General features: G+C 47.5%; 1 protein-coding gene across 3 annotated transcripts in view; it reads left to right on the top strand.

Annotated features, from left to right (window-relative positions):
• LOC147892270 (F-box protein SKIP2-like) overlaps positions 1-22,525 on the top strand; it is a 228,241-nt gene that overhangs the window by 57,952 nt on the left and 147,764 nt on the right. For all 3 annotated transcript variants that reach the window (XM_087388682.1, XM_087388683.1, XM_087388681.1), the window contains exon 4: positions 2,721-2,926. In XM_087388682.1, the coding sequence (XP_087244808.1) occupies positions 2,721-2,926 (206 nt within the window). The remainder of the gene's footprint in view (positions 1-2,720; positions 2,927-22,525) is intronic.

Genomic DNA, 22,525 nt, shown 5'->3' with positions numbered 1-22,525 from the left:
TTTGGAAAGCCAGATGTACTGAGGCCTTGGATGGCACCCAGATACACCCATTACAGGTTTTCACGGGTATTTGGTCTGACACGGTTCACACTTTGATAGCCATATGGGCTAGCATGCAGGGCCCTTCACGGGCAGCCTCTTCTAGAAGGACTATATTTCTTCGAGTTTGGAGAGGTTCTCCCTTTTTCTCGGAGGTTTCTACCGGATTGAGATGGCACTATCAGCCTCAATCCTTTCTTTTTGGCTCTTGAGCTTTTCGTGCATTGCATGATGTATCCCATATGGAGCTTGCTCTAACGGTTTTTCTTTAATACTTAATAGAAGTCTCTTTTTGCCAAAAAAAAAAAAAGCCCTAATTGGACTAAGTGTCCCAACTGACCTAGGTGGTACATGTACTAACTGTACCAACAGTCCTAACTGACTATAACTAGGCGTACAAGGCACATATCGAGGAATAATTGGCACCTATGGATAGCCCATAGAATGGCCTACATCTAAATCACAAACAGTTCCTCTACACAATGTTCTAAATAGGACTCAAAACAATGTTCTAAACAGTTATAGGCAGTGTTTCACTTCCAGTTGGATTCGGGTTACAAACATGCTTGCAAGGAGGCGTGGAGTCATAAAAGGAAGTAGCAGATGGGAGATCTTGAATCCATCCCTAAGAGTGATGTTCTACTTAATTCCATGGTGCAGGAAGGTTTGGCGGGCAAGGCTTCCATTGAGGGAGTTCAAGAGGAGGGCATGGACCATAATGATGTCCTTGGCTCCTCACATGAGCAAGGCCAAGAGCAGCAGATCAACATTGGTTGTCTAGATCCTATATTGCAAGTGCTCAAAGAGATTACCATGGAGATTAAGGCTATTGGACTTAGGATGCAAAAGTCCTTTGCAACTATGGACAGAAGGCTTGACCAGCTCAGAAGAAACCAAGTCCATGTAGAGAAAAAGCCCATGGAACAGCCTGGAGATGATGACTCAGATTCAAATGCTGATATCCATGCTGAACCTCAGGCTTACCATTCTAGTGGTGTGACAGCTCATAGAGTAGGAAACCACAAAGAGGCAATGCTTCCAAGGGCATCATTCCTGAAGGGGATGGTCATTGCCAAAGGTTCAATGAGTACAAAACTCTACCACCAGATCTCAGGTCAGTCGTGCCCTTCCATCAATATATACAAACTGTTAAATCTGCTGAACCCAAAGGACCCACTCATTAGGACAAAGATGCTAAGGATAAGATTGTTTTGTCCAAGTTTAAGGGTGAATCTTGTACCCCTAATGAACTTGAAGGTTAGGGCTTAAATAGCTAGGCTGTTAGCTGGCTTAGCTACACTGGTATGAGAGCTATATATATATATATATATAGATTAGCCTTCTCCTTTAGTGCTAGCCTTTGTCATGGCTGAGTTTGCCCTTCACCTCCGGAGTGCCGACATAAACTCAGTACGAAGACTTTGTATAAATGGATGCTCAAGCATGTGTGGGTGTGTGGATTTGTATGTGTGAGAGCATACTTTTATACTATGGTCTACACCCACTATTGGGCGCTGATGACGTCAGTGGGGATGTCATAGTAGCTAGTCCTTGCTATGCGTGATGGAGTTTATGGTTTTCAATCTTATGAGTGACTATCGTGAGATTGAAACTGCACTATGTTGTGTTTTTAGAGGATGAGTTTGGGAATGTTCCTGGATTCATCTAGGTATAGACTGGTATGAGAGCTATATATATATAGAGAGAGAGAGAGTGAGAGAGAGAGAGATAGATACCCTATGGGATCTATGGGACTACAAGCCACTATCATAATGATAGTGGCTCTTTTACTAACTGATACATCCTCCTAAAAAATCCTATGTGGTTAGTATGTGCTTGGCCAACCTATTGGCCATGTCCGAAATTTTGACTGCTAAAATTTGCGGACAGCTACTGCGTTGAGCAAAATATTTTAATACTTTGTAAGCGTCTAATGTATTCCTTCGTGACTTGTACACCATATGGGAAGTTGTGCAGCAGTGTAACTCTCACAAGTTCTTATTTCAGGCATCAACAAGATATTTGATGTCCTTTGGGTTGCTGCGGTTTATATGCCTTCCAAAGCTGGTGCTACATCAACAAGCTACTTGATGTCATTTGAGTTGCTGCGGTTTATATGCCTTCCAAAGCTAGTGCTAGTGTTACACTACTAGAATGCCTTTATGTTTAGTGAGTATAACTGACAGGCTTCAAGCTGCCCAAAGGATAAGATACTTATCTGTTTTGCTTCAGAGAGATTGAGACTAAATCCAACTAGAATCTCTTAGCTTTGTTTTCCTGTTTTCATTGGCCTTTGAACTGGTAAGAGCTTGGCAAAAGGTTTGTTTGCTGGACTTAATTAGGCTATTCAGAACTTCCATAAAGAAGATTATCTTTAGTGATGGGGTGTGAAGCCAAATCTGTATTCAAAGGATCATTGATTAGTGGCAAAGTTGGATTGCAGTGAACCTGATCTTCACGGTCTTTGTGACCTTAGTATATAACTCACAGCAATGTTTCAATGCATCTAGTTGTTTTTGAAATGAGACTGCTCCACCAGTTTCAGATTCTAGGATATTAACCTGTATGAGGTGATGTTGTCAAACTTTAGTTCTGGACTGTACGCTTCCATTGTTCATTAAAAGCTGGTGAAGAAGCTGTATGTTATTTTGGTTTTGACTACATTTCTTCCACTTAGGCAGGACTGTTGGCATTTATCCGATTCAGCATTGGACAGCCTTCCAAGAAGCGTGGAAGAGCTTGCTCTGTGTGGATGTGATCACCATAGTGATGAGATTCTCTCTCATGTTGCTAACCGGTTGGAGGGAAAGCTTCGCATATTTGCTTGGTCTGGATTTGGAGGAACAATTTCGGCCAAAGGATTTGAAGATCTAGCCATGAAAAGCAGGTATCGCTGCATTTTAGTTCCCTTATCTGTTATATCTATCGGTAATTGTGAGCACGTGCATGTTGCAAGTTTTTTGTGAGCTCTGAAAGAGCAGCATACATCCCCTTAAGAAGTCTATTCTTGGTAAATATTGATTGCTTGCCTTGGATAAAAGCTAATATTTGACATCCTAAAACTTGAAAGAGAAATTGGCATTGAGACTCCTATTGTTGACGCTTCCCTGTTCGAGTTTGGCAGTTTGGTAGGTTTTAATGGGATCACACACACACACACACAGACACACACACGTGAAAATTTTGCTGCTTTATATTACAGAGTAATTATCTCGAGCATTTTTGAATAGTTTTGGGAGGTTTTTTGGTCAGATTTGGACTCTTTTCAGTCATTTAGGCCTTCCTCCAGGTCATCCAACCTGCTTTAGCACCATTTGGTTGGGATTCTCTCCCTCTTGACTCAGATCTGCCTGGTATAGTTGGATTTGAAGCTTTTCACCCTCTTTTATGTCACGTTTGCACACACTGCAGTGACATTGAGGTGATTTTGCTCTAGAGATTGGGGCTTTTGTGTCACATTTGCAGATTTTGCAGTGACATTTGCTCCTTTTGGTCACATTTTTGGGTTTTTGCAGTATTTTCCCTTTTTTGACTTCATTTTCACTCCGACACTGGGGTTTTGGATCTATTGCTGATAGATTGCGGGATGTTTTTAGATTTGCAAGTTATTTTGTCACATTTTCTTTATTTCAACAAAATTTGGGGCTTTTGGTCATTTGCCCCAAATTTGACAGGTTTGCCCTTCCAGAAATTGGGGGTCTTGTCAATTTTGTTGAAATTTGCAGTGACATTGGCTTGGTACAGGCAATTTTGGGCATTTGGTAGACATTGACGTGCAGGAACATTGACATTGTCTTGGAATTGCAGCACATTGAATCACATTTGCAACTTGTAGGACAATTTGGGGCTTTTCCCAATTTGTCCCCATATTTGCCCTCTCAGATTTTGGGGCTTTTGCCAGATTTGCTGTCCATTGCAGTGACATTTGCTTTATTCACCTCAATTTGGGTATATTATGCATTTGCCCCTTGATTTGGGCTTGTTGTCTTGTTAGATTTGAGGCACACAGTCTCCATCTGGGACATTTACAGCTCAATTGATCATTGGATACATTTGCAGACATTTGCCCCTTGTTTTGGGCTGATAATGACAGCTATCTTTGGCAGGGGGGTCCTTTGACGAGACAGATATTGTTTTGCAAGTCATATTTTTGGGGACAGCATGTGCATTTAGCTCATTGTTTGAGCAGTCAATTTTTGGTTTGTCACTGCCTGACATTTGTTGTCATTTTTGGACAGCCAACTCATTTTGCAGTGAAAGCCTTGAGGCTACTCTTGAGTGCACATTTTTCCTTCAGGGATTTATTTTTGCCATGGAAAGCAACGATTGGATGGGTATGATCTCAGCTGAGGACAAGCTTGATGGACCCAATAACCCATGTGGTCCATTTGTTGAATGGTAGTGATGCCATTCTCCAGGTAACAATATGATGTTGTGGAGAATGGCACCAACGCCATTCTCCACAAATTCATCTGAGCACTAATGCCAATCTCAATGTGAGTTTGTGGAGAATGGCACCGATGCCATACTCCATGAGACTTTGTGGAGAGTGGTAGTGGTGCCATCCTACATGATGTGGTGGAGAATGGTAGAGAATGGCACAAGTTCCATTCTCCAGATGTCAAGGTTATCACATTAGTGTCTTCCCAAATAATATTTATAGGAACCTAAGACACATGATGGTACTAGTGTCATTTTCCACGACACTAAATGATTATTTGTAGAATGGCACCAATGCCATTCCTCCTTCTCGATTACGTATCTCAAAGCACCCTTTCCTTGGCTGAACAAAGAATATGTGAATTACAAATACTTTAGATTAACATGGACAACAGCACATGCGATCAGGAATAACGTCGAGAAGAGCACGATCAAAGACAAAAAGCAAACATTGCTCACCATGAGTGGGCTTTCATGGTGACATGCCAGTACCATCCAGAGAAGCATGCTACAGCCTTGTCTGTCTTAGATTCTAAGTCAGATTGGTGCTTCGACAGTCGTGCTTCTAAGCACATCACTTCTTGCAGATCACTCTTTCAGACATTGGGGGCTGCTCCACATGTGCCAACAATGCATCATATCTCGTGAAATGGATTGGCCAAGTCGAGGTCACTTCAGTTTCAGGTGATACGATCACGCTCATGGACGTTTTGTTTGTCCCAGGTATAAAAAAAAACCTCATCTCCAGTGCAGCCATATCCCTGAATGGATTTCGGGTTCTCTTTGATGGTTATCGATGTGCCGTGTATGACAACTGGTACGACATTATAGTACTTATTGGGTCACTTTCTTCATCTTGATGTTTATGACAAACACCCTGCTATAAGCCTGTTATAGAGGCAGATTTGGTGGTTGAATCAGTTATTTCAGATTCCCACTTATGGCATGCAAGGTTGGGTAACCTCAACTACAGAAGCTTGGTTAAAATGCATTCACAAAACATGGTGGTTGCTCTCCCACCCATGCATGCACCGGTTGAACATGTTTGTTTGTTGGGCAAAATGCACCGTTTCTCATTTCCAAAAGATGGGACAGTTGGTGCATCCAGGAAGCTTCACCTTGTGCATAGTGATGTGTGCGGGCCGATGCGGACAACATCTCTTGGAGCTACCTTTACTTTTCTACCTTTATGGATGACTGCGCCAGATTTGCTTGGATATATGGCATGAAGGCCAAATTTGATGTGTTCCCATGCTTCAGACATTGGCTTGCCATGGCTGAAAATGAATTAGGGCACAAGCTCCTTACTCTACGCACTGACAAGGGGGGAGAGTACATGTCTGGTGAATTCTCTGATTTTTTGGCAGCTCGGGGTATTATTCATCAATGTACAGTGCCTTATACTCCGCAATAGAATGGGCTGGCAGAGAGTCAAAATCGGTCAGAGATGGAAATGGGCAGGTGCATGCTCAAAGTAAAGTCTTTGCCAAATAATTTTTTGTTGGATGCTGTCATGTGCTCCAACTATGTGCTCAATCGGGCATCCACAAAGGCATACCTTATGAGGCATGGCATGGTCGCAAACCTGAAATTTCTCATATGCGGGTTTTTGGGTCATTGGCTCATGCTCATGTGCCATCTCAGCTGAGGCACAAGCTTGAAGACAAAGCTGTAAAATGCATATTCATTGGTTATAGTGCAGAGAACAAGGGATAGAGGTTGTATCACGGCATGGGCAAGGTCATTGTTAGTAGGGATGTTGTATTCACTGAAAATGTGCCTTTACGTCCTTCTAGAGCTCAATGGATCATTATTTTGATTGGAGGGCGTAAGATTGGTCTTCTCAATCTTTATGCTCCCAACAACAGAGGGGAGCGGATCTCCTTTTGGAAGGAGTTACTCTCTTGGGCCCCCATTGCAGATTCTTGGATCATTGGTGGCGACTTCAACATGGTTGAGTTGCCTTCAGACAAAAAGGGAGGCAGACAGGGTGGAATTCGTTCTTTGGAGAGGGCAGCCTGGGATGCCTTCCTCTTTCAGTTCAGTGGCAGGGACACTTGGTTGGATGATGCCTTTCATATTATGCCATAGTCACTCTTGTACTCTTGGTCGAATAGGAGAATACACATGCCCATTCATGCACGGATTGACAGATTTTATGTAGACGATTGGGCACTTGACAGAGGAGGATCTGTATGCATTTCTATTGGGGTTTTCACCTCTGATCATTTTCCAGTGGTGTTGCAGATTCTTGAGCCTCATCGGAGAGGACGCTCTGCCAGTGTTAGGATTCCGGATGCTTTTTATGCAGAGGAGAGCCTCACGGAGGATATTTTACAGATTTGGGTTTCTCACATACAGGGTGGAGCTGTCCACCCATCTCAGGTAGCTACAGCCTTATCCGTAATTAGTGACTATTATCATACAGTCGCTGATTCTAGGAGACGTGAGATTCTCAGATGTGAGATTGGTATACGCCAGCAGTTAGCGTTCCTTCAGAGGGAAGAGCAGAAGAGGCCCACAGATGCTTGGATTCAGGAGCGCCTTGTTGCAACAAGGGCTCATTTGCAGACATTGTTGGATCAGAGAGCAGAATATGCCTTTCATATAGGGAATCCTTTTGGATTAAGATGGGTGGCAGGGTCAACAAACACTTTTTCTCACGGACCCAAACATAGTAGAGATAGTGTTTCGCAGTTTGTTGACTCAGACGGGGTGTTACAGTCAGATCCTGATGCTGTCATGCGTGTAGCTTCAGATTTTTTTGCATCCCTTCTTACTGCAAATCCAGGCACACAGGCTATTGATGATGCTAGAGAGGTTATGTGGCAGTGTATCCCTGTCTTGGTGAAGGATGAGATGTATGTTTCTCTGGATGCACCTTTAACCAATGCAGAATTCAAGACTGCATTACTTGCCCGTCACAAGGGCAAGTACCCAGGTTCAGATGGACTTAACCCCTCCTTTTTTATTACTTTTTGGGAGCAGATTGGTGATCACATTACATCAACCCTGCAGGGCGTGTGGGACTCTGGTGAGATGCCGGACTCACTTACAGATGGTCTCATTCATCTCATCCCAAAGGGGGGTAATAGAAATCTTGTGTCTCAATGGAGACCCATCACTCTATTGGGCACTTTTTACAAGATTCTGGCGAAAGCCATCAGTCTACGGCTACAGGTTTTTCAGATTTGATTCATGACACGCAGACAGGGTTTGTGCATGGCAGAAGCATTTTTGATAATATTTTCTCATTTTGGGAGGCCTCAGAATGGGCCATGCAGAGCCGCCAAAGATTGGCCATTCTACTCTTGGACTTTGAGAAAGCTTACGACAGAGTAGACTGGGATTTTTTAGAGGGTACTCTATCTCACTTTGGTTTTCCAGATGCATGGATTAGAGGAGTATCCTCTCTCTACAGATCAGCCCATAGCCAGTTGCTCATTGGGGGGGTAAGAGGGGACATGTTTCAGATTTCCAGATCTATCCGCCAGGGATGTCCTCTTGCCCCGTTTCTTTTTCTGTTTGTGGCGGAAGCTATGAGTATCTACATTAGATCTCAAGCTGATATTTATGGGCTGAGGCTTCCTATCCGCTGGGAAGAAGAGCTCCTGGATAGTGAGTTGGCAAATGACACAGATGACACGGCTGTTTTTTTGGATGCCTCCCCCAGGACACTCACTTCCTTCCGGACAGCCTTGGATTTGTTTTGCACGGCTGCAGGTGCACACATTATTTGGCATAAATCCAATGGTTTTTGGATTTGCGAGGATGACACCCCGGATTGGGGTAATGATATTGGCTTCACTTGCCTTTCAATCTCTTCACGGGTGGATGGGGGAATCCTGCGAAGAGTACTCCTGAAGCTGGCCCATGCTTTCAGGATAGCAACCATAAGAGGGGAAGAGGGAGACCTGAGGTGGGCTGTGGTGAAAACCCATCTAGTACTGTGTGTCCAATCCTCTCCTGAAGTGGGCGTGCAAGACTGTATGCATCTGAAAAATCCTTCCAAGGCTCTTGCCCTGGCATAAGCCCTCTCACAACGAACTTGCAGAGTAAAGCTCTGCACTGTAGATCTGGGTCGATGATATTCAAACCCCCTTCTCTTGTAGGAAGAATCAAGGTCTCCCAAGCCACCCTGGCTGTAACATCAGTTGTGCCATCTAGACCACTCCATAAAAAGTTTCGTACAGGCCTCTTAAGCTGAGTGATACAATCCCTAGAGTGGCACCAACAAGAGCATACAAACCATGCTGTGGCTAGAAGAACCTGGTTAACCACCACCACCCTGGAGGCCAAGTCAAGTTTGGCTGAGCTCTAGAAAAGGAGCTTTCTTCCGATGCTTTCCAACATCGGAGCAAACTGTTGTGAAGGAGAGATGCCCACCCCAACCTGGAAGCCCAAATATCTGACGGAGATGCCCCTCTGTACCCCCTATCATGTGGAATGACAGGATTTTGGATGAGCTTGGCAGACCACTTGGAGCTTCTCCTTACATGCAGTGGCCAAGATGGGAGAGGGGCCCTGCATCTACAGTGGGAGCATGGAAAGCCTTCAGTAAGCTTCGTGCAGACCAACAGGCCCAGATGGTTCTTAATCTCAGAGGGAGTGCAGGGAGAGTCCAACAGATTGATGCAGCCTTGCCCTTGGATTGGGTAGACACAGATGACATGCCTATTACTTGGTCCACTTGGATGGGGGTATTTTCGAGATTGGGAGTTCCTTTACAGGTGATTGCTTTTCTTGACCCACATGAGGATGCCTTAGTATTTGATGTTTCTTTGGGGGGCAGGCTGTCCAAATCCACAGACGATATCTTGTTGGAGGTACCGTTTCAGCCAGTCAGGATAGTGGGCTTCATGGAGCATGGCTCTCTTTCACAGTGGTACTTGGATCCTGACCGTCTTCTCCTCGCCCTTGGCTCATGGAGGCTGTGGCTCTATGGAGGTGTCCCAATTAAGTTTTTGCAGTGGGACCCTGGGGAATGGGAATGGATAGATGAAGGGCACCGAGAGAAGGGCATCCCCTTCTTTCGTTACACGGTCAGTAATGCCAGGAAATTCCAGCTCAGCTGTAGGGGTTGGAGGCCCACCAGAGCTCATCATTGGGAGAACTTTCAGATTCCTACTGACTTGCAGAAATTTTTTTGGCAGAAACTCTGGAAATCCCACCGGAATAGAAAAATCACTCTCTTCTTTTGGCTTTCTATTCATGATGGGATACCAGTAAACCATTGGAGGTCCAAGTTCGGAGCTGATCCTTCTTGCCCTCGCTGCAATACAGCATTGCCTTTGGGATTGCAGACAGGCAAGAATCATATGGAAGGGGATTGCAAGACTTTTCAGCACTTTTGTTCGCCTATCTTTCTATATGACCTGGGGATCAGTGGCTTGGCTTACTCTTTCAGGGCCCCAGGTATTTTTTGTGACTTGATTCCTCTTGGGCTCTTCACATCCGACGACACCTTGTGGAGTCGTGCTCTCTAGAGGATGTTCTGGTCACTCTTTTCCCTCACCAAAGCTTTACCACGTCCCAAGTTTGAGGCATTTCGACATGCTAAAGTTGGCTCCTTTTGTTACGTGAGGGATCACTCTGTACATCTCATAGGTTGCTATATCCCTTTGGGACGAATATGTGCAACCATGATGTAGTTTCCAGGTATTCCTGAGGTATTCCTAGGATACTTCAGCCATACCATGGAGGGGGTTTTGTTAGCACTTAGCCCTGGTATGAGCCTTGTAGGTCAGGTCAAATCTATGAGTTGACTTCTTTGGTCAACCATATGGTTGACTTGGGGGCCATATAGACCACCCTTTGTATTTTTCTCTTATCCATTTTGAGTAGTACTACGTTTTGCTCCAGCTTGTTGTTTGCTTCCCGCACTCCACTCCCATTCCATTGCTTCCATTGTCTTCTTCTAGTATCTGTAAAGCTTGTTTCAATGGCGTTCTCCACTAGTATGTTACAAAAAAGGTAGGCGGTCCAAGTTGGCGTATCATAGCCAATAAATTTTTTCGCAATTGTTCAAGCTAATCTGGTGATGTACGTAACCTTTGCAAGTCACGGTAAGCTATGTCTGAACGTAATATTTGATCGAGGTTTACTTTAGTTTTGACGTCACGTGCACGAAGGGTAGGCTTGTCAAGGGGGAATTTTAGAATTCCAAATCACTCGTAGTCTCTTTCACCACCACTTTGCAAGACGACACATTTGCCAAAGATGATTTGCCTTGTGTGAAACACAGGGCGAGGGCAAAATAACTTTATATAAGAAAGATACAATAATGTCAGACAGCATCAAAGGACAGCATGTCGACCCTAGCGAATGAAGAGTCCAATCCTAGAGTCGGTCGTCAACTCTAGCGGCGGTACTGGCTGAAAATGCTGAAGCATATGAGTATTAGTGTGCCATATAGGACGATAATGCATGCCGAGACCATATTTTGCAGCGGCCAAAGGAAAAGAAAGAAGGGTTCCATCATCATGAATGACATTTGCAACTGAGGGGATCCTTTTTAGACTAATGAAGTCAAGTTGCTCACGTCTAGTATTCAAGGTTTTTCTTCAGCTTTGCAAGTACCTAGTCAGACTGTTGGCTTCGAGTAATCATCCAACCTAAAGGGTAATCGAGATGGCGAACCAGCTGAGTGGGTTGGACGGCCATAAAAGAGAATGCTAGTCTTTGGAATGCAAGGGCAATACCTTAGATTTCTGAAAATTGACATGAAGACCAGAGGCCAAACCATATAAAGATAGAGTATGCATCAGGGAGGATAGATCTCGCTCAGTGTTCCGAGGAGTAAAAAATGAATCCCTAGCATAAGCTTGAGCAATCATAATGTTGCTTCCAGGAATCTCTAATCCATGCAGCATGTCTATCGCCACTAGATGATCCATGTAACGAAGCATAGGACGCGTGGCAATGGCATATAGAAGTGCACTAAGTGGACAGCCTTGACGAACCGAACAACGAAGAGTCCACGCTTTAGAAATATCCCATTATGCAGGCATCTTTACAGTCACTGTAAAGCCAATAAATAACATGCTGCAATTTGTGGCCAAAATCCAATGCATGCATGGTCTGTGATATTAAATCCCATTGGATTGTCAAATGCCTTGGCAATGTCAACCTGCAGTAATAGAACATCGTGCTCCGTGTATTTGGCATATTCTATTCCAACATAAGCATTTGCAATATTATATGTGATATGCCTGCGAGGAAAAACCCATATTGTGCAGGATGAAGGCCATCATGTAAATGCCCTTTGATACGATCAACCGCCATTTTAGTGATGATCTTGTTAATAACAGGCATGAGAGTGATAGGCCTCCAATCAGCCAAGGATTCACATATGTGCTTCTTGGGAAGAAGTTTTACAGGCCCTTTTTTCCATGTTCTGATTTTCCCAAGCAGAATTGATCATATCGAGCAAAGTTGATTTTAGGATATCCCAATATGCAAGAAAGAATTCAATAGTGAGACCATCCCATCCTGGAGATTTCCATCTGCCACAGGATTTTACTGCATCAAATAATTCTCTTTCATTGATAGGACTTTCTAGCTCCGAAGCCTACGTAGGAGTGAAAATGGGAGAGACATGTTGTAACAGTTGGCTCCTAGCTGTAAGAACCTCTTGTGAAGGGAGATCTACTATCCCAAATTGACTATAAAAATGAGCAACACATGTTGCAGCAAGTTGTGCTCGAGAAGTCGTCCAAATACCATCAGGCATAAGGGCACGACAAATATTTGCAGATTGTCTCTTGTAATGTAGGCTTTTAAAGAATTCTTTGGATGAACAACGTTTATCCAAGAAAGCCCTTTGTCTTGCTCTTGTCTTGTATTTAGTGATTTTTCTATAATCATTACTTTGAAGATAGTATCTAGCTTGACATAGAGATGTCCTTTCTTCCCTTGGACAAAGGCCGAAAATGACTAAGCTCAGTCAAAGATTGGCAAGTATTTTTGGGCCGAGCAACAGTGTCCCTCAAGGTCTTCATATAAATTTTGCCATAATCCTGAATAATTGATTGCATTCTAGCAACAAAAGCATCCCAGGCATAATCTGTATCAATGAGACTCTGATGCGAAAGAGGTTGACATGCATCATAGACCATTGCCTTATATGCATCGTGCTCCAAATAACTATTATTTACAATGAGTAGCCTTCTTTGTAACAGCCTATCATCTGGCATTTCATGTAAAGAAATCCTCAACCATAAAGCGGCTTGGTCAGAATGCGTAAAAGCATAATCCACCCACATTTTGGTAGTGAGATTATCATAGTGTTGCGGGTTGACCCTATACCAACGATCCAGGCGAGCTTGATAAGAAGAATGTGCATTATGTTGGAATGTGTAGCCTGGCAAACATGGTTGCGATTCTTTCCAAATCAGCCAAACTGAGGTGAAGCAATAATCGAGACCAATGATGCCTTTTAGAGGCCAACATATGAGTACGACCAGATGTATTATCTCCCTGTTGAGGGGCATTATTAAAGTCTCTAGAGAGGAAAGCATGGTGTCTCCAGGGATACAGGTGCATATCATCCCAAATCTTTCCTCCACTACAAGATGATTGTGATGCATAAACTGAAGCAAATTCAAAGATCTCTCCTTGAACAAGACATTGCATAAGAATCCATGTGCCTTCAGTGTCATTAAAGGCAACAGTTGGCTGAAGATCATGCTTCACCAAAAAGACCACACTTGGAAAAGAGTGCTCTCCCGCATAAAAGATATCATAGCCAGCAAAGTGACCATGCTGTCCTGCATACATATGCTGATTGTGCTCTTGTAGAGCCACTATATTTGCAAATTATTGAGATAGACCCAAACTAGCTTCCATTTTCTAGCATCACACAAACCCTGTACATTAAGTGTCAAACATTTGATTTGTGACAGCATATTTATAGTTTATATACAAGTGAAGCAAGGCTGAATCAAGTCTGCATATCCACCTCAAGATCAAGGCCTCTACCCTGAGGTGACACCATCGCGTATTGAGAAGACAACAAACCCACAATCTCCTATTCAAGGAAAAGAGTACGACTTGCTGTCACAGCAGCCCATGTAACGCCAACTCCTGAATTTTCTTCAGGGGTATGGCCATTAGTGGAAGTACCATTTCATGTGCGCGGAGGTAAGGGTCTCTTGGTGGCTGAGATAACTTTTCTTGGATTTTGCCAAGCTTCTTTGAATTTTTTCCCTTTACCTGTGCTTGAGAAGCGGAAGGCAGTGAAGCGGATACATTCCCATTGGTCGCATTAGAAACGATCGGTGCTTTGCCTTTATCTTGTGCTGCCAAAACCTGTCTATTGCCTTTATTTTTGACTGCATAAGACCCACCAATAACCTTATTTGGCATCTGTGTAGGCATAGCTAGTGGCGGCAATTTTTGTACATGCAAAGGACATTGTGAAGCCATATGTCCAAATTTTTTGCATTCAAAACAAGCTCTTGCAAATAAACCCCACTTGAGCTTGTAAAAGGCACTCCCCATATCTACAGTATTCACGGTAACAAAATAAGATTAAGGTGTGGGATTGTTAGTATCCCATAGAATGCAAAATCTATTTGAATTCCCATTTGGCCTCGGGGGACAGACCACTTTGCCTAAAGAGGCTGCAATTTTAGGAAAAAGGGAAGCCAAACACTGTGGAAAATCCACTACCTCTACCCAAAGCTGGCAATGATGCCTGATGAGAGCTTGGTAATCCATGGTCGCGGTCACCATGGAAGCACATGTAATATTTGCTGCGCATAAAACATAGTAGAATGCTCCAATAGTACTTGCTTATGCTCCTTATCTGACTTTAGAAAAGCCCTTGGTTGCATAATGGAACTTGTGAACAAAAGAACCACGAAGTGTCCTTGTCAACCAGTTTCCTACATCTGCAGCAACTGGCATAGGATCTAGAAAGAAAATGATAACAGCATGCTTTGCATAATCCCGCATAGGATCAACTATGTCATCCACCTCGATCATAAGTCCAGTTGTAGGGGCTGAACCTCGATCATAAGTCCTCAAAGCCTTCGTGCATAACCTCATATACCAACTGAGCATGGTGCTATTATAGATTCTAGTATACAAAGAGTAAGCTCCTGCGAACTCCCTCCCTCCTCCGTTCCCCGTCTACCCCCCCCTCGCGTGCTGCGCGGCCCTCCCTCTACCTCCGTCAGTTGCCGCCGTGCGGTCATCCACCCCCCTCTCCTCATCCTCCGCTCGTCGTTCCTCCCCTCCCCCCTCGCCACGCTCCGCTCACCTCACCCCGCCTCGCTCCGCTACGTGCCCGGAACCGGTGGCCCAGAAGGGCCCCCCCCCTCCATCAGCCTATCGCGTCACATTGACAGAGCACCAGGTCTCCTTGGTGAAGCAGGCCGCCACGGATTTCTCCCAGACATCAGCTTATGGGAGAGTCATTGGCTACTCCCCTTTACGAGCAAACATCAGGGACTGGTTGCAGTCCACCCTCTACGTCGAGGACAGTCACATTGAGGAGCTTCTGTGGGTGGGAAGATCATCCTCATGGTCCCATGGTACAGGGGTTTCAGTGTAGCGGACTTCGACGCCCGCTTTCGCATTCCTCGCCATCCAGTTACCCTTATCTTCCCAGGTCTCGCAACCGAGCTTCGCCCGATCATCAAGGACCTGGGGGCGCACTTTGGTTGGCCTATGCAGAACACCTACGTTGATGCGGTGGCAGCCCAAGGGGTGCCACGTGTCAAAGTGGCAGTCCTTGATCCACAGAGCATCCCCTCGGAGTTCGAGATAGAGACAGACACAGGTGTGGTGACGCAGTGCATTCTGGTCACTGGTCGCCCAAACCAGTGTCTGAGATGCCATGGCTTCGGGCACCAGGCGCGCTCATGTCCTCGCTTCACGGGTACAGAACCTCAGAAGATCCCCATTCAGGCAACTCAGGATACTCCGCACCAGTCAGCGACATCCCCTCCCGAAGGGGAAGGCTGGACGGAGGTCAAACGAAAACGGAAGGGAAACAAAGCAAGCCCCAAAAAACGTGCCCAGCTACAGCAAGAGCCCCCTCCGATGGTCCCTAATCATCAGCCGCCCGGTAAGGGGAAGGAGAAGGGAAAGGAGAAGGTCAGCCAGCCTCCCCCTCATCCTTCACCCCGCCCTCCTCCCCCTCCCTCCTCCTCCTCGATTCTCCGACCCCCACCCCCTCCAGGATCCCCCTCCGCACTGGTGGTTCCCACTCCACTCTTCCTCGAGCATGATCCAGAGGGAATCCCCCCCTCCACCTGCGCCACCTGCAGCCCCGAAGCCAGCACAGACCTCACCCTCGCCTATCCCTCCGGGCCCTTCCCCGCAGGTGGCCAACACCCCTCCCTCTGGTTCAGACTCCTCATCTTCGTCCCCATGCCCAAGGGCTGCCCCTAGAGCTCTTCCATTGGAGTTTTATCGAGCAGGTCCTTGGGATCACTTGGATGCAGCGGGTATTGGCTCCTTCCCCGCATGCCTAGACATCAGCATCTTCTTCCTCCGCAAGGGGGCGGAGGGTAAGGTGTCCATCCTTGCCCCACACGATGGTCCTAGCTATTCCTTCACTATCTCTAGTGAAGGGAATGAGCAATGGACGAACGAAAATGTTTGGGAGACGATACGAGACCAGTCCCAGGAGCAGGTGCAGTGTTGGATTGGTAGCAAAGCAGCGGAGCTTCTTCAGCAGCAGTGGCAGGAGGGTGATGTTCGTCTGCGTTGGCGCCACAGCGCCAAACGTTTCCGACTCCTGGTCATTATTAGACAACTGCTGGAGTGGGCCTACGCGGAAGGGCTTCGCCCATGGAGGACATCAGAGGTAGCGGGCTTCTACAGCATTTCCTTGGCAGAGGCGTCGAGCTAGTTAGAGAGAGCATACCACCACGGGACGAAGGGCCTTTCCCCTCTGCTGAAGGTTTTAGAGGATGGGTCCGATGATCCGGCCTCTCCTTCGAAACCTTCACAGAAGCGCCTTCGTCTCCACACAGGACATCCTCCGACCACTCGACTTCGACCGCAAGCAGACAACTGTTTGTGGCCCACCTTCCCTCCTCATGAGTTTACGCATTATCTCTTGGAACGTTAACGGGTTCCACTCATCAGGCACATGTGGCCCCAGGAAGATGGTGCTCAGGCAAGAGCTCCAGCCAGCCTTGGTGGGTAAGGTAGATGTGCTCCTACTACAGGAACACAAGCTTTCGGCTTCACAGACCAGTATTTGTGGGAAGGTCCTCACAGGACGCTCCCACACCTACTGGGAACCTTCGATTGGCAAGCAGGGGAGGAGCGGGGGTGTCTGTACCTCCATCGACGCTTCTCTAGTTCAGCATGTGTGTGGTTTTGGCACTATGATCCCAGGACGTGCGCTTTGGGTGGGCTTGCATATTGAGGGATCCCGTATCGCCATCCTCTATCTACACCCCGACTGATCTCAGACGTAGATCCGTTTTTTGGAGATCCTTGACAGACTTGTTGCCAGAGATGGACTCTTGGATTGTAGGAGGGGACCTCAACAACCTTGAGACCTTAGAGGATCAGCAGGGACGGGGCCCAGAGTTCCTCGGTATAGCTCAGGCAGAGCAGGCAGATTGGGACTCCTTCCTCTTCACAGTGGGAGGTCGGGACAGTTGGAGGGAGCCTTCCTTTCGCAGATGGCCTGGGAGTCTGGACTTCTCTTGGGGTTACAGGAGGGAGGGAGGGAGGCAGACTTCTGGAGCGGCTGGACCGTTTCTATGTCAGTGATTGGGCGCTTGGCAGAGAAGGAGAGTCAGGAGTGGTTCCAGGGACGACACTTTAAAACCATGCCCCAGTCATCCTAGTCCTGGACTCAGCCTCTCAGTCCTCACCTCCACGCTCATGCCGGATCCCAGACTCCATCTACTCCAGAGCAGCTGTTCACAGCAGGATAGTGGACCTATGGGAGCAGGATTGGGACCCCACCAGGGATATGGCAGCACAGGTAGCCTAGGCGCTTGCTGAGTCTAGCCTCATTTGCCAGCAGGAGGCGATTCAGGTCAGACAGCGGTGTTGGGCGCGGGAGAGGGGTCTCAGACGTGATCTCGCTTCGATTCAGCGGATGCAGCAGTTTTCTCCAGGCTCTGAGGAGCTCAGACAGCAGGAGGTTCGGGCCCGAGCCATGCTAGAGGAGATCACCCAGCGTCGCTCAGAGTTTTCATTTCATGCTTCCAAGTCCTTCTGGACTAGGAAAGGCGACAGGATGTGCAGAGAGTTCTTCAAGACTCATGGACAGAGGTCAGCAGGGGAACATCTCCGTTCTCTTAGGGCGCAGGATGGTAGTGTCAGGACAGATCTAGACGAGGTCCGGGACTTGGCGATAGACTTCTACAGATCATTGTTCCAGCAGGAGCCCCTAGACCCTCGTGGCCGCATTTGCAGGGAGGAGGTGTGGAGATCTACACCGCGGCTCGTGCAGCCCAGCATGAGCGACGCCCTTCTCGCCCCTTTCACTGTTGCGGAGATGCAGGATGCGGTGAGCGCTATTGATGGGCAGAAATGCCCAGGTGAGGATGGCCTCTCTAGAGCTTTCTTCACCACCTTTTGGGAGCAGATCCACCGGCCTCTGCTCGCAGCCTTCCAGCACATCTTCTCCAGCGGGCAAATGCCAGAGAGCCTTGCGACATGCCTGATTTGCCTCATCCCCAAAGGGGGGGACCGCCAGGAGATCAGACAGTGGCGCCCAAAAATCCTCGCCAAGATGATTAGCAACCGCATCCGCCCCCTGCTACACGACTTGATTCATGACACCCAGACTGGTTTTGTCCAAGATCGCAGCATTTTGGACAACATCTTCACTTTCTCAGAGGCGACGGAATGGGCCCAGCACAGTGGCCAGCAGCTTGCCATACTCCTTCTCGACTTTGAGAAGGCGTACGACAGGGTAGACTGGTCCTTCTTGGAAGGTACACTCTCTCGGTTTGGTTTCCTGGATGAGTGGATCAGAGGTATTGCTAGCCTTTACAGATCGGCCTCCAGTCGGGTTATCATTAGCGGCAGGATGGGGGAGAGATTCACACTCGAGCGCTCGGTGCGTTAGGGCTGTCCATTAGCGCCCTACCTCGAGCCCGTACCACTTCCTTTGAGCCCGTACCACTGGTCTTCACGGGATGCGTCTCCCTATTCGAGATGATGCAGAGCTTCTGGACTCCGAGTATGCAAACGACACAGCCCTATATGTGCAGGATGATGTCGAGTCACTGGAGCGAGTGAGACTGTCCCTAGAGATTTTTTGCCTTGCGACTGGAGCGAAAATCAACTGGCATAAGTCAGTTGGTTTTCTTACGGATCCGGGAGCCAGCTCACAGTGAGGTATTTTCCTGGGGTTTCGCTGGATCCCTAGAGGACAGATGACACGGTACCTGGGATTCCAGGTAGGCCTGGACATCACACCGGCTCAGCAGTTCTTGCCGGTCCTAGCCTCCATACGACGGAAGCTTGCTTTCTCGAGCACGGCTCGGCTTTCCTTGGCAGGCAGGGCCCTTGTGGTCAACCAGATCCTTCTTGCCACTGCTTGGTATGTGGCCTCTTGCTGGTGTTTCTCGAGGTCTTGTGTAGCCCAGCTGAGGAGACTGGTGCGGAACTTCCTATGGTCTGGTTCAGACGGTTCCGGCACCACCAGAGCTAGGATCGCCTGGCAGACGGTCATTCTCCCCCAGGCAGAGGGCGGCCTCGGCATCATAGATCCAGAACGGCAGAGTCAGGCACTTCTTGGCAAGCTAGTCATCCGCGGTCTGACCCCAGGAGGGCAGACGTGGAAGCTCTTGCTACAGCATGGTCTCAGTGCGTGTACTCCCCAGAGAGGGGGTGTTTGGCAGCCTTCTATCCGATGGATCTTCACTTCAGCTCCTTTGACTCAGCCCCGTTCCCCCTTCCTCCGTAGCCTCATCTCGGTCTGGAGGAAGTTGCGGCACAGCCTTTCCCAGGTTCCCCCTAGCTGCCGAGAGGAGATAGACAGACAGGCCCTGATCTGGAGCAGCCAGGTGACAGATGTTATAGGTCGTCAGCTTGGAGAGAGATCCCATATCCCTTGGGCGCTTTGGGCGCGTGGGCCCGCGCGCTCGCTCCGGGTTTGGAGGGACGTCTACAGTCAGTTGAGCCCAGGCGAGCTGGCAGCAGTAGTAGGTACGGCACGTGGGATTCGGGCTCGGCGAGCGGAGATTGATGCTGCCATTCCTGCAGGTTGGAGGATTCCCATAGTCACCGGACAGCTCTTCCCGAGAGATGAGAGATGGCTAGGACAGTTCACTCCACGAGGCATTCCCTTGGTGGTTGCAGGCCTCTTCTCGGACTCCTCGGTACACTTCTTCTCCGTCACTGATGAAAGTCACCTACAGAGCAGCGAGGCCGTGATCGACCCCCAGCTTCCCTGGCAGCGCCTTCGCATTGTAGGGTTGCAAGGGAAGACGTGGCATATCGACCCCCTGATTATGCAGGACCAGGATTGGTGGAGACTTTGGATATGGGAGGGCCGTTCCTTGACAGAGGTGGAGTGGGACCCAGGAGAGTGGCGTTGGCCACCATCAGAGACCTCAGAGAACCCTACCTCCTCCTTTTCTTACTGTGCGGGTCGGCGTGCTCTTGGGGCTCTCCAGCGAGGGCTACCCACACAGGCTCATAGGTGGTATGCCCAGGGGATATCCTTGGTCTTTCTTCGCACTTTCTGGAAGACTCTTTGGGCTAGCTGGCGTCCGAGGAAGATCTCCTACTTCCTTTGGATGGTGGCACACAAGGGGCTTTCAGTTGGCAGCTGGCTGAGACAGATGGGACAGGAGGGGCATTGCCAGATGTGTTTTCAGGAGGAGTCGTCCCTGAAGCATTGCCTTTGGAGCTGCTCGCATGCGCAGACGGTTTGGAAGGGAATCATGGGGATCTTAGCGAGGGCTACACCCGAGCTAGGACCGATCACTTGGGGAGCCGTTTGCTGGTGCGGCACTGAGCCGGGACATCACTTGGCCTATGAGTTCTCTAGACAGGATCCCGTCTTTTTCATCACGCAGGCCACCTGGGCATACATGGACAGCTTCCCTTGGCATCTGACAGAGACAGATGCAGGAGCGATGCCTCGGCACCCAGTTTGGGAGATCATAGGGAGCATTGCAGGCTGGCATATCTGGACTTCCAGATGCGCGCAGACTGTAGGAGCTCAGACTACTTCTACTACCCAGACCCTAGCAGACATCTGGAGCACAATCATCCACACGCTCAAGGGTCAGTGGGATCAGATTCAGGGAGAGTCCCGGGCAGGGAAGGAAAAGAGACGACGTTTCCTTCGAGACTAGGACCACTGGGAGTTGTTCTTCCAGCACTCCACTTAGAGTCTTCAGTGGCATTACGCCCCTCTACCGTGGCTGTTTGTCCACTCTCCGATGATTATGCCCTAAGAGGCTTGTATTTAGCATTTTGACTCCTCGGGCTGAATCCGTTTTGTGATTACAGCCCGTTGGCCTTTAGGCCTTCTTGTATTCTCGCTTTCAAGTAATATAACTAGCACTACTTTTTGCGCAAAAAAAAAACATACCAACTGAGCCTCAAAGGAAGCATGAATAGGGTCATCGTGACCTATGGCCTGCTTCTGCTTTTTATTATGTCCCAATCTTTCTTTATGAAAGGTTTTATCATATTCATACGCAGCCGTCTTTACTGAAAGAAGAGAAAGCCCAAGATTTGAGAAAACGTGTAATATGTATATAAAGTAACCAAGACTTGAAAATCGAATGGACAAAGCTGAAGGAAAAGGAAAATAGAAGGATGAACACAAATAGAAGAGAAAACCAACGATGACTCGCACACAAGGCTAAGACAAGCAAAAGGGGAGAGTAGGAGAAAGGAAAAGAAGGAGAAGAGCTTACGATAGCAGACGCTGATGACGACACCCACACCCCAAAAAACGACGTACGGAATAGGGACCAAAAAACGAGGAGAGAACTCGGTCGAGCTTGCAGAAGGGACACGGGACCCTAGACGGGCCTCCAAGGAGGTCATGGGACGTGAGTGGGAAACTTCAGGGAGGGTGTAGGACCTGCAGAGAGGACACAAAATCCAAGACGTGGCTCCAAAGATCTGAGTCGTGGCTCAAGGGAGGGTGCGAGACCTGGGACAGGGCTCTAGGAGGTGCACTGAACCCTAACCAGGCCTGCAGCAGCACGAAAACACGACAACTTGCAGCTCTCACCTCACACCATCACGCGCGCGCACACTTTTTTTGGTGAAATCTTTGATTGATTATATTATATGAATAGCAACCTCAAAACAAGGTGCTACAGTTACATCAACTGAAAATTTCAGTATATGCCAAAACGACCTCATGATCTATGCGCGCGCGCACAATTTTTTTTTGTGGGTGAAATCTTTGATTGATTATATTATATGAGTAGCAACCTCAAAATAAGGTGCTACAATTACATCAACTGAAAATTTCAGCATATGCCAAAAAGACCTCATGAAAACTGCGCGTGCGCGCGCGCGCACACACACACACACTCATAATTTTGGACTTTAGAACAACAAAAATCTGAATTTGTATGATTGGATATGTTCTAGTCTTAGAAAGGGGTGTGTGTGTGTGGGGGTGGGGGGGCAGGTACATACACACACGCGCGCATATATATATATATATATTGCTTTTACACTCCTTGGGAGCTGCCGTGTGCCCTCCCTAAAGCAGATGTACTAGATGGTTTTTTGCTGTCCCATAGACCTGTTGGTCTCCCGTGGACATTAATAGACTCTCTCTCTCTCTCTCTATATATATATATATATATACTCTCTCTCTCTCTCTCTATATATATATATATATAGAGAGAGAGAGAGAGAGAGAGAGAGAGAGAGTCTATTAATGTCCACCTGTTTTGAAATGGGCATTCGCCTCTCGACTCCTATTACTTTTTTTCATTGGTGGCTGAGCACTTGTCGAGGGACTTGTGGGCACCCGTTTGTGAAACCAGCCTAAATGAATTCGAGGTGCAAAACCAAAGATAGGCAGATGTTCCCCGTCATTTTCCGTTGAATCGCGGGAATGCCCTCTAGAGAC

The sequence above is a fragment of the Dipteris shenzhenensis genome, chromosome 17 (assembly GCF_047967505.1).
Source record: "Dipteris shenzhenensis isolate YYH24624 ecotype China chromosome 17, Dip_SZ_1.0, whole genome shotgun sequence".
NCBI classification, from domain to species: domain Eukaryota; kingdom Viridiplantae; phylum Streptophyta; class Polypodiopsida; order Gleicheniales; family Dipteridaceae; genus Dipteris; species Dipteris shenzhenensis.
Note: the sequence above shows the minus strand (reverse complement) of the source record. Positions and strands in the feature narration are given on the sequence as shown.